Here is a 12,066-nt window from a genome sequence, read left to right as displayed (position 1 = left end):
TGGGTTCAATTCCCAGTACTGAAAGAAAAAGAAAAAAATCCTGAGTTGAAATGTTACCTCTGCCACTAGTAACACTGACCATCCACTCCAAGTTGGTCTCACTTTCTTCGTCTATAAAGTGGAACCCCTTCACCTTCCCCAGCTCACTATGATAAAGTGCTGTCATGTTCTGGATGGTTAGACATTCACTGAACCAAGAGGCAGTACGAACGACTTCAAGAATGGGGTCAGGTTCAAACTGAATGCCACTCGGTTATACTCTGCCTTGTGGTGCCAGATTGTGCAGGGGGAGCCGAAAAGGAGCATCCATGGGCTGGTGTGGGGCTTCCATGTCCTCTCTCCATCCCTCTCTGCTCACACCCTGCACTCCCCAGGGAACTTACTGCACTCGTGGATGGGCTCATCGGAATAGTCTCCACAGTCGTTATCCACATCACACTTCCAGGTCTGGGGGATGCAGCGGCCGTTGTCACACCTAAACTGGCCTGGCCTGCAGGTCCTGCTGGCACAGTGGGAACTGTCTTCGTCCGAGTTATCCTGGCAGTCATTCACGGTGTCACACTGCCAGGCCTCTGGGATGCAACGCTTGTTGGCACATTGCCACTCATTGTTCTCACACCTGTGATTCTCTGCAAGTGGGGTATTTGGTTAGCAGCACAGAAGGCATCAAGAATGAAAGCTCCAAATTTACACTGATGGATTCCACAGAACTCCATCATAATTTCTTTGCATAGGACTTTTATTCTAGTGGAGTTATTATCAAATGGTACTACTACATGGATAGTTACTCCTTTGACTATTACTATCTCCCAAATTCTTAAATATCTTTTTCTTGCTTGAAGAATTAAGGGACAGGGACTGAATCCCCTAGCCTAAACACACATTCTCCTATCTCTAGTCACCTATGAACAGTAGTCTTTAAGCTTCTTGTGTATTACTATTATTGACATGTTGTTTTGAGTTTGAAGGATTTTTGTTTTGAGCTTGTTATTTATTTTTTGCCTTTTAAAATAAAAACGAAATACACAAAGTTATATGTACATACATTTGTATATCACTTTAAATCTCACTATGATGTATGATTACAATAAACTAATAAAAGTATTTTAAAAAACAAAAATAAATATTATGCTTGGGAGTTCTTTTTTAAGAAAGCAATGGAAATTACTCATCTTATCTTCATTCAGCGTTAGCTCCCAAGAAGGACTCTATGCCTACCACTGGGTAAAGAACCACCAATCCAGACAAATTACTCTAATAATTTGCCTTGTAAAGACCTTAGAATTTCTATTTTCTATTTTCTATTTCTATTTTTGAAAATTCTATATAAAAATACATATAGGGTGGTCCCTTAGTTTTCTCCTTAAGACTTTGAACCAGTCTTTGGTGTATGGTATTTAAGAAGCCCCTGCAGAACCATGACTGTACATAACCAACTCTAGAGGTGGCAAAAGAGACATAAAGCAATTCAACACACCACAAAGGGCCGAGTCTTCATCAGACCCATCAAAGCAGTCCCGGCGACCATTGCACAATGACTGGGGGCTGGTGCAGTTGCTGTCCTTGCACTGGAACTGTCCTAGCCGGCAGAAACGATGCACACACACGTCTGGCTCGTCAGAGCCATCGGAGCAGTCTTTCTGTCCATCACATTTCCACCAGATAGGAATACATCTGCACAAGAAAACAGCACAGATTCTCTAAAGAGGCACTGGGGGATGAGAGGAGTGGGTAACAGTCATCTGGAGAGAAAAAAATCGTTGAATCCTAAGCAATGGCATGACATGTTTTCCCATGGCCTTAGAAGAGGACCGCTTAAATCTCAGCTACTATGCATTTTCAGAGAAAAGATAACTTGATGAAATAAAAAAGACTTAAATCCACACTAAATATATGCATTGGGCCCGGTGATTAAATTCCTACCAACTTGCTTTGAGTTGTGGTTCTAGAACTGGTGACTGAGACTGTGTGCTAAGGGGATGTAAGACCTTTGGATATCGGATATGGAAACTACCAATTCCCCAGTGCCTGAGTCATGCAAGGTGTATGCTAAATTCTTAATCTAAGATATTATATTCAATCATCAAAATAATCTGCTATTGCACCTTAAATGTTATGACTTGTATTAATGCCTCTCTCCAACCTACTCTCTGACTCAGTTACCTGAGTTATTTATGGCTGTGGCCATTGTTAGAAAAACAAGCTGCAGCAGGTCTCATAGCAAGCGCCATGATCAAAAGTACCTTGAATATGTAAACCTGGGGTCCCTGGCACAGGTAAGGACATTGGGCAGTCTAGGTGTAGCAAGGACAGTGAATTCTGTCCCTCTCAAAGGCTCTATTTCATTAGACACTTGTATACATTCTGGCCCTAACATTCAGGACAATTTACTAGAAAAAGGAAATAGTTTCTTTCCTCTCTATAGAAACTTACATGGGCATTATCAATTTAGTTTAAAAATTCCTTCTATTCATGGAAGGAACCCTCTGAAGTGGAAGACTGAGGGTCCTAGTTTGTTCCATGGGAACCAAATTAATTAAAGTCTGAGCTGATTAGAAAATGCTCATCCCTTAGAGCCTGGGTGTGTGTCTAAGTGATGAACACGCAGCAGGGAGGGGGAGAGGGTACCATACTTCTCATTGTTGGCACACAGAAACTGGGTGCTGGAGCACATGGGTAGGCAGATGGTTCTGCCTCTCAGCTGAAGGGTCTGGAAGTCATCTGGACACTCGCAAGTGAATCCTTTGCCTCCTGCTTTGATGAGGCAGAGATGAGAACAGCCACCATTGTTGGTACCACAGGGATTGTCCACTGGGGAAAAAGGAAGACAATGTAATGCCCATTTACTTAAAGAGAATGTCAAATACAGGTTATCTAGTTATCTGTCTTGATATTGAACTCAGCATCTCTTGGGCAATAAAAATAACAGTAACAATAATAGTAATAATCATCATTATCCTAGTCTTATCCTTTCCTCAAAGTTCATTCACATGTAGCACAGGTGATAGAGGTATACAAACAGCAATCCTGGGCTTAGAGAAAATCCTCCTAAGGCTTGCTCACTGAGTTTTCAACTAGAAAAGAATGTTTCTCCAAGTCTTAAAGGAGCGAGTAGGAAACTTAGCTAACATTCATGTGCTGGAAACAAAGTAAAATTTTCAATGTGCGGCAGAAGATATCCGTGTTCCTTCATCCTAAGAACCCGGGCGACAAATGTTTGGCCATGATTCCTATGCATGGATATATTGAGCAGTGTGTCTTCCCTAGGTTTCTGGGTCCCACTTGGAGAAGATTAACTTGAAATTCCAATAAATAATATAAAGAATATTAAATTCCAGAATACTGAATACCTTTATTTTGCTCATTCTCATGTTTTCTTAACTTTCAAGTTTATAATATGTTTTATCAAGATATCACAACTAAGGAGACCGTGGACTCCTGTCTATCCCCAAGCACACTCCAGACCTTCGCTAGATTATTTCTAAAATCACAAGTGCTTTTAATTGCAGAAGAGTAATATAAGTTTACAAGAAAAACATATTATAACTTATAAAACACTAAAATATGCTGTTCTTGCCATTATTATCTTTCATAAGATAGAAATGCCTTTGTTTGACATGTAATACAATGGCATAACAAATGAACATTTAATAGGTATTTTTATATGGCTACCATTTTATTTTAAACATTTACTTAAAGTGGATTGATCTTGGTTTTCAGAGATGACTGTTAGTCTCTTAAAGGTCACAATTGGATTATAGTTAGATAAGAAAATGCCATTTTTCTTTTCTTTTTTTTTTTTTTACAGTAGTACTGGGGCATTCTACCTCTGAGCTATACCCCCCAGCCCTATTATTTGTGATACCCAGGGGCATTCTACCTCTACCTTACACCCCCAGACCTATCATTTATTCTTTATTTTGAAACAAGGTCTCACTAAATTGCAGAAGGCCAAGTAGTTGTGGCCGGCCATGAACCTGTGATCTTCCTGTCTCAGCCTTGCAAGTACTGGGGTTACAAGCATGAGCCACCACATCTGGCTGAAATGCTATTTTTTAAAGATGACTTTTTTAAAAACATTTAGGCTTGAAATGTCGTGATATTTTAACTCATTTTAAGATACTTCATTCCTAAAGTATAAAATGTGAAACCTTTATTAAAACAAAAAAAACAACAACTTCAGTCCTCCCACTAAAACAGATGAGGTAACTATGGCAAAATAATAACTGTTAAATCTTATCGAAAAAAAGCAAAACCACAAATTGTTCTTTAACAATAGGGCAAGTTATTTTTTTTAAATGAATCGTTATAAGTAGCTTTTCTGCATTGTATCTCAGTGGTAGTGCACACTTGCCTAGCTTCCTAGCGTGTTCAAGGTCCTGGGTTCAATTCTTGGCACTACAAAATTAATTAATTGATTAATTAGCAGAGTGTGGTAGCACACACCTGTAATTGTAGTCACTGGGAGGCTGACACAGGAGGATCACAGATTCTTGGCCAGCCTCAGCAACTTAGAGAGGCCCTCCACAACTTGGTGAGACCTTCCTTATTTCAAAAGAAAAAATAAAGTAGGGCTATGGTGTAACTGAGAGGTGGAATAGGTTTAATCCCCAGTACCATGCACATAAAAAAGATTTAATTAGTGAAATTTAAAAGTAGCCTTCCTCAGGGGAAGGAACTCTAAAGATATTTGCATTCTTCCAATTCTTGGCATATATTTTAAAGAGAATATTAACAAGAAACAATAAACCTCTTGCAAATCGTGATACTTATGCTTAAAGAAGGAAGGATGGCGTGAGCATAACCTAAGCAACTGTGCCAAACTCCTTTCAGGAACTCACCAATTGGCTGCCTGTATGGATGGTACACGTGGATGTCAAAGGGTCTGTGTGTTGTGTTCACCAGCACCACCCTATCTGATCCATCATATTTGTTTCCCTTTTCAACTGTCCTTGTATTCCAATCTGTCCAATAAACGGTGTCTTCAAAAATGGTAAGAGCGAAGGGGTGCGGCAGCGTCCCGTCATACACCGTGTGTCGATGGTGGCCCTCCAAATCAGAATACCTGGGCAGAGAGAAGAAAAACCCACTCAGTGAAGACCTGCTAGGCCTGTGTTGATAAGACCGCAGGGAAATTATCAGAATTTAGTCACCAGGAAACAGAAATTCTAAGGGCTTTTGAAGTAGCTCTACTGAATTAATGGTACTTCCCTGGTGCCTCCCTCCTAGTCGTCAATGAAAAAGAAAACTCAACTTTAAGGATTTGTTGCAACTGACAAAAAAATTGTAAAAGTTGGAAAAAATAGGAATAGCCTCAGAAGTTGAGACAATCACTAATTCCCAAGCACAACTGCTGGCCTGCAGATGCAGCTGGTGTGGCTGCCGTACGTTTATCACCTCTCAGGCTGATGTTCTCCAGTAAGCAGTCAAAGGGATTCACTGGGTGAACACCATACTTCCTAAAATTATTGGAAGAAGTCAGAAGAGAGCAATTGTAAAGCTAGAATCCACCCTTCTCCTGAACATTCTGACAGAAAAGCTGTTCTAGGAGACAGTCAGATTCTCAGTATAATCCGAGGGAGATACACCTGTTAGACCTGCAGGAACAACTTTGCATACACCAGCAGAACGTGTTTTTGTTTTGTTTTGTTTTTGTGGCACTGGAGATGAAATCCAAGGATTTTTTACCTCCAAACTACACTCCCAGCTTATATATTAATATTACTATTAATAAATATTATTTATTTAATAAATAAAAATATTTTTCTTTTTTTATTTTGAAACAAGGTCTCACTAAGTTTCAGAGTATCCTCACTAAGTAGCTGGGGCTGGTAGTGAACCTGTGATCCTCCTGTCTTAGCCTCCCGAGCTGGGATTACATGCATGCACCACCACGCCCAGCCAGAACATGTGTTATTAATCACACCAGCCATGAATAAACTTCCAGAGGATGATCTCTGATATTAAGATGTGACAGAGCATGCACAGCCAAATTTCTAAGACCTTTTTATTCTCATTCCATCAGAAGTTATTTCCAAAATACCGATAGTTGAATACTTTAAAATTTTAGAACAGATCCTAAAATTCAACCAAAAAATAGAATAAGCTAGCCACTAAGAAACAGGATACATTTAGCTATCCAGTGTTAAAAATACTTCCCCAAATAGCATAATTTAGAGAAGCCACAGGAAAACCTGAAGGCCTGCTAGGCCTGTGTTAATAAGACAGCAGGGAAATTATCAGAATTTAGTAACCAGGTGACAGAAATGCTAAGGGCTTTTGAAGTAGCTCTACTGAATTAATGGCACTTCCAAGCTTTTGAATACAATGGGGTAAACCTAAAGACATTAGTGTTGCCCAACTAGGTCCTTAACTAGCAATGCCCCCCCAAATAAACATGTAGTGGTGGGGTGATAATGTATATCATCTTTCTTAAAATATGAATTTTTCATTGAATATTAACATACTTGATTTTTAAATTTAATTTTTAAATTTAATTTTTAATTTTTAAAATTATCCTATCGCCAGAAATATTTCAATGCATTTTTATGTTAAACTAATGTTAACAGACTCTACAGCTACATAAAACACTTTGTTGCATTAATAAATGAATGCATCAAAGTATTTCAGGGAAAGCTTTCTCAACATTTTTGTTCTCTTCGTTTTTTTCAAAAATTGTGCCAAAATCTATGAATTGTGTATTTGGGCAAGGAGAACAAAGTAAAGGCATCAGGAAATTAAGATGGATTGAACAGTGAGCTGACAATCATAGGAGAGAGTTTACTAGCCTCATTTCCTAGATGGTGAGAAAAAGACTAAGAAATGAAAGTTCCAAGCTCTAAAACCTGATCAGTATGACTTCAGAGTTTACTTTCTTTGTGCTGCACCATACCTATAGCTCAGTAAACTACCTATAGGCAGTGTTATAGAAGTCACCTAAAAGTGATTGCCAATGCACAGGCCAGTTAAAAGATATATGGGACAAACATGCTGAAAGTATAAGCCCTGGTGTCTGCAATAAATAGTTATCCCGTTGTTTTATTCTTTTCTATTACGTACTCAATGTAACCCAGGTGAGCATCTGCCCAGTACAGGAGGTCACTGGCATAATCAATGGTGATAGCATTGGGCCACTCTATCTTGGTAGAGATGATCACAGACTTGTTGGTCCCATCCATGCCTGCTCTTCCAATGTATGCTCGGTGACCCCAATCTGCCCAGTAGATGTGCCTGTGGGAGAAAACACAGGGTCAGCCTGACACCAGAGAAAGTCAGTAGCCAAATGACACAGCTTCTCTTCCATTAGAGAAATGGGTTCACATCCCACAGAGTCTCTTAGAAAGAAAAGAGAGCAAACAGAAAATAATCTAGAAAAGATAAAGGGGGTGATGGGCAGTAGAGGCTCAGGAATGAGCATAAACAATTGGATTTCAGTGGCTTTGACATGAGCAATACAGTAAAGAAGGATTTCTTTTACTATAATGTTCTTTGCATGCAGCCAAAATATGTGACTTAAAAAGTGAAGAAGTATGTTATGCAAAGATGACAGAAACACTGATGAGTACCATTTGGACAAGCCATGCTTCTACACATTATACTAAGCCATTTAGCAGGTAGGAAAAGTAGAAGACCAATCTCAGCAAGATATTGGCCTTGGTAACAGTGGCAGAATAATATGAGCATGAAATAAAAGTCCATGATTAAAGGAAACAATACCCATTTTGAGGGTGGAGGACAATTCCTCTTGGATTCTCAAAGCAGAAGGTGTTGTTGGCATCCACACAGTGTTGGGCTAGAGTGCGGCGGTATCGACCTTCAAGGTCAGAGACAAAGAGGCAATCCAGGAGGGCATCCACCCAGTAGAGCTTTCTGAAATGGAGAGCCAGGAGTTACTGATACAGTGACTTTGTTTAGCCACTCGATATTCTATACACACTGCTAGAGAATCACACAGACAGCTCAGAGAGGCACATTTTCCCAGCCCAAGGAGGACAGGGGAAACAGGAATTGGGTTGTGTTCCAATGGGGCTATGGAGATATGAGTGTCCACTACAATCCCTGTTTTCAGTTGATGAACATAGGGAACTCTGGGGCCACACCTCATCCCAACGATCTGGTTCTACTAAAATCCTTCTAGGGCAACGCAAAGGCTTAGAGAAATCGGGATGCAGAAGCAAGTGCTGTAGGTTAAATTATGGAATCAATAAAACAGACTTGTCTAACATGTCACTGAAATTCCACCAAGGAATTTTAAATTCTGGAATCTTTAATATAAAGAGATACCTTACCCATGCCTGGCCCTGTCAGACTAGACTGGAAAATGAGTTTCTTATCCTATGATGTGCTTTACTGAATCAAACTTAAGAAGCCATAGATATGTTATTAAAATCACTTAGGAACTCCCATCTCAGGGATATTTCAGACCTAAGTATAGCATTTTTTTCAATAAAGTCTATTTCTTTTCTATAGAGCAGGTGTTCTGAACCTGAGGTCCTTAACCTGGCTTTGAGGGTTTGTATACCCTCCCCAAACTGTAGCAAAATTGTATGTGTGTAACTGTTGTTATTCATTAGCAGGCCCATGGCTTTCACTAGAGCCTTAGAATGCCCATAACCTTCCCAAAGACTCAATACGCCTTGAGTTGGAGGATCATTTAGAATCTGACAAGCAATTCCAACTGAACAAAAAGTGGCTTCCCTTCTGAAAGACCTATATGCCCCTTGGCATGAGATAAACCTTGATCCGACTACACATAAAGGTCAGAATTTTGAACTATGAGGACAGCAATGGCCTTTCGGGCCTGAGAATGAGAGAACAAGTATGCATAGATGTGCACACCATGACAGTTCACTTGGGTAAGTCCGGATGAGACAGCCACAGTTCTGGATTCCATCATCGTAGATGGTGAGAATGGCAACAATGGCAGGGGCTACTCACTGAACGCTTATTAAATGCTAGGACCTAGACTATGGCATCTTTAAGACATTTCATTACTTAAGATCACAACAACCCTGGAAGTGGGTGATACTTTCATTCCTGTTTTCCTGATGAGGCTGCAGGGGCCTCAAGTTTGTATAATTTGGGAGTAGAAAAGCAGCAAATCAAATCCTGGTAGATTGGCTACACTCAATCACAGGGCACTCTACTCTGCTGAGCTTCCTGAACTTCCATTCATTTCTCTCCATTCTATACTCAAAATACTGAGCTTATGATCAGATGCTCCAAGGGAACATGAAGACCTTCTCCATCTTCACCACAGAAACATTAAGAGGGCTGAGAGCCAACACTGTCTTCCAATATGTAACATCACTCTGTCAAAATTAAAGGCTTTGGAAACCATGTTGACAGTAGACAATTATATTAATTTGAAGGGAAATTGTTTCTAATTTCAGTGTAGTTAGTGTTTTAGAAATGTTCTCTACTGATGAAAATGTGATTGAGCTCTATCTTTCATTTGTGATTTAAGGCCAAGCTTCTTCCTGGACTTTTAAGAAAATAACTCAGAGCCAGGCATGGTGGCACACACTTGTAATCCCAGGACTTGGGAGGCTGAGACAGGAGGATTGCAGGTTTGAAGCCAGTCTCAGCAGCTTAGTGAGGCTCTGTTTCCAAATAAAATAAAAATAGGTCTAGGAGTGTAGCCTGGAGGTAGAAGGCCCTTGGGTTCCATTTCCAGTACCATGAGAGAATAGAGAAGAGGAGAGGAGAGGAAAGGAGAGGAGAGGAGAGGAGAGGAGAGGAGAGGAGAGGAGAGGAGAGGAGAGGAGAGGAGAGGAGAGGAGAGGAGCTCGGGTCAAGTATGGTGGTGCAAACCTGTAATACCAGTACCCAGGCTGAGACAGAAGAATTGCATGTTTGAAGCCTGCCTCAACAACTTAGTGAGCGTCTCTGCAACTCAGTGAGATTCTGTTTCTAAAATAAAAAGCAAAATACAGGGATGGGGGTATAGCTCAGAGGAAGAATGTCCCTTGGTTCAATCCCCAGTACCACAAAAAGTAAATAAATAAATAAATAAAATAAAAAAGGGATGGGGTGTATCTCAGAGTTAGAACACCTGTGGGTTCAATCCACATTACCAAAAAGAAAAAGAAAATACTTGGGCATGGGCATTTCACCCCAGCTTTCTCAGGCTCTCTTGCTCCATCTTCTCTCTATCACACATGTATGTAATTCTCTCTTCTGGTCAAGAACACATCACTCTACAAGGGAGAGTAGCTGAAATCCAGGAGGAAATACCATCCTACCAGTTCAGGGGAGAGAGGGCTGAGTGGTGCATTTGTTAAAAATTTTCCCTACACTGGAGCAAATGAGTCAGATGGGAGCAGGACTGTGTTTCTTTCCATTTCTGCTATGCTTTTTGGCAAGAAGTAGAGTCAGATTCTTACTGACACAATCAATGTTTCATTCATTATTCAGCAAGAAACTGTGAAGAATCTGTGACAGGCCAGCTGCTCAGAGAGACATAAAAGGCAAACTCTCCCTGGCTTTAGGACCTGTCACTCTGAGATGGTCACAGGGAAAAGAGCCACCTTGAGGTCGTAGCCAACTACAACAAGAATATTTATAGCAAAAGTGCTTCCAGCTTCATGTCTAATGACCACAAGGCCACGTAGTTATGCTACTAAGTATCTGAGAGATTTGCTATTCAACAGAGATGTTAAGAAGTGTGGTTGACCTGGTAAACTATTAGTGACATTATCACTGGCCTAGCTTTAAGACCTTGGTCTTAGAAAGAGTTTCAGATTCACCCTCCTCTGCCTCATGGCCTGCCCAATCTAGAAATGACTAAGATGGTGAGCACGCCTGAGGACCCCAGGACAACTGGGGCTGTGTCTGCCTGACCAGCCTCCAGGTCACCAGTGCCCGCAGTCACTCTTGGAAGGTAGCAGGTACTCTATTAGAATATTTTATTTTATTTTATTTTATTGGCACTGGGGATTTTACCCAGGATCATTCTATCTCTAAGCTACACTCCCAACTCTAATTTATTTTCAATTTTGAAACAGCTCAGTTGCTGAGGTTGGCCTTGAACCTACAATTCTCCTCTCTCGGCTTCCCAATCCTGCATCACTGTGCCCAGCCCCGTACAGCATTTTAAAATAACTGAATGCACCAACCAGTGCGTGGATCATCCCTTTATATCATTTCCAGTTAACTGAAGAGCTAAGAAAGCAGAGTTCTTTCCTCTCTTGTAATGCCCCTCTCCATTAAAATAATGCCAGAAATTCTTCCGATCACTAGATTTTAGTATTAGGCACAAAGTAAACAACAACAACAACACACATACACACATACATGCATAAGTATTAAATGCATCCACATGTTAACCCACATTGAAAAGATCAGCTTCCTGTCAAGATGAAAACATTGTTAGAATTTTGTCTTTTTTCAAGCTTTAAAAAGCTCATCAGTGTTTTCTTACCTGGCAACCCAGTCTACAGCCAGACTTTCTGCAGCCGGAAGCCTGTGACTTATGATCGTCTCTCTGTTTGTCTTATTCAGAAACATTCTTTCAATGACTTGCCTCTGTACATCAATCCAGTACAATCTCTTGTCTACTCTGTCAAAATCCAGCGCCACAACATTGCCCAGTCCTTGCAGAATGAGGGAGTAAGAATAGCCATCCGTAGTTAGATTCCTCAAATAGTAGCGGTTACTGAAGATGAGATAGGGCTCAATGTTGCTGTTCTGCCGGCAGCTCTTTCCATCTGGCTCGCGGATGTAGCCAGGTGCGCACTTACAGATGTAGGAACCTACTATGTTCTCACACTTCTGGCTACAGACGTGAGGTGTCTCCTTGCACTCATCAACATCCACACAAGACCGCTTGTCAGACATCAGCTTATAACCAGGGAGACAGGAACAATAGAAGCTGGTGAGGGTGTCTGTGCAGTTGTGGTCGCAGCCACTGATGGACCGGTCCTGGCACTCGTTAATGCCTAGAGGTAAAAGGCAGTTATTATAGCAACAGACTACCATGATCCAAAGTCAATGTTTCTACCAGATGACACTAATTTTTAATGAATCATGTCAGGCAATGGACATTGGAGATTTCCAAAGGTCATG

General features: G+C 40.7%; 1 protein-coding gene across 1 annotated transcript in view; it reads right to left on the bottom strand.

Annotated features, from left to right (window-relative positions):
• The window catches only part of LRP2 (LDL receptor related protein 2), a gene marked incomplete at both ends in the record, with an annotated part of 215,934 nt that overhangs the window by 38,430 nt on the left and 165,438 nt on the right, over positions 1-12,066 (bottom strand). The window contains 7 exons of the mRNA XM_080688848.1: positions 384-629; positions 1,478-1,674; positions 2,634-2,811; positions 4,842-5,065; positions 7,060-7,230; positions 7,717-7,869; positions 11,423-11,939. Of these exons, the coding sequence (XP_080544974.1) occupies positions 384-629; positions 1,478-1,674; positions 2,634-2,811; positions 4,842-5,065; positions 7,060-7,230; positions 7,717-7,869; positions 11,423-11,939 (1,686 nt within the window). The remainder of the gene's footprint in view (positions 1-383; positions 630-1,477; positions 1,675-2,633; positions 2,812-4,841; positions 5,066-7,059; positions 7,231-7,716; positions 7,870-11,422; positions 11,940-12,066) is intronic.

The sequence above is a fragment of the Muscardinus avellanarius genome (genome assembly GCF_963383645.1).
Source record: "Muscardinus avellanarius genome assembly, chromosome: 2".
NCBI classification, from domain to species: Eukaryota; Metazoa; Chordata; class Mammalia; order Rodentia; family Gliridae; genus Muscardinus; species Muscardinus avellanarius.
The sequence above is the reverse complement of the archived record's forward strand: the minus strand, read 5'-3'. Positions and strand labels throughout refer to the sequence as shown.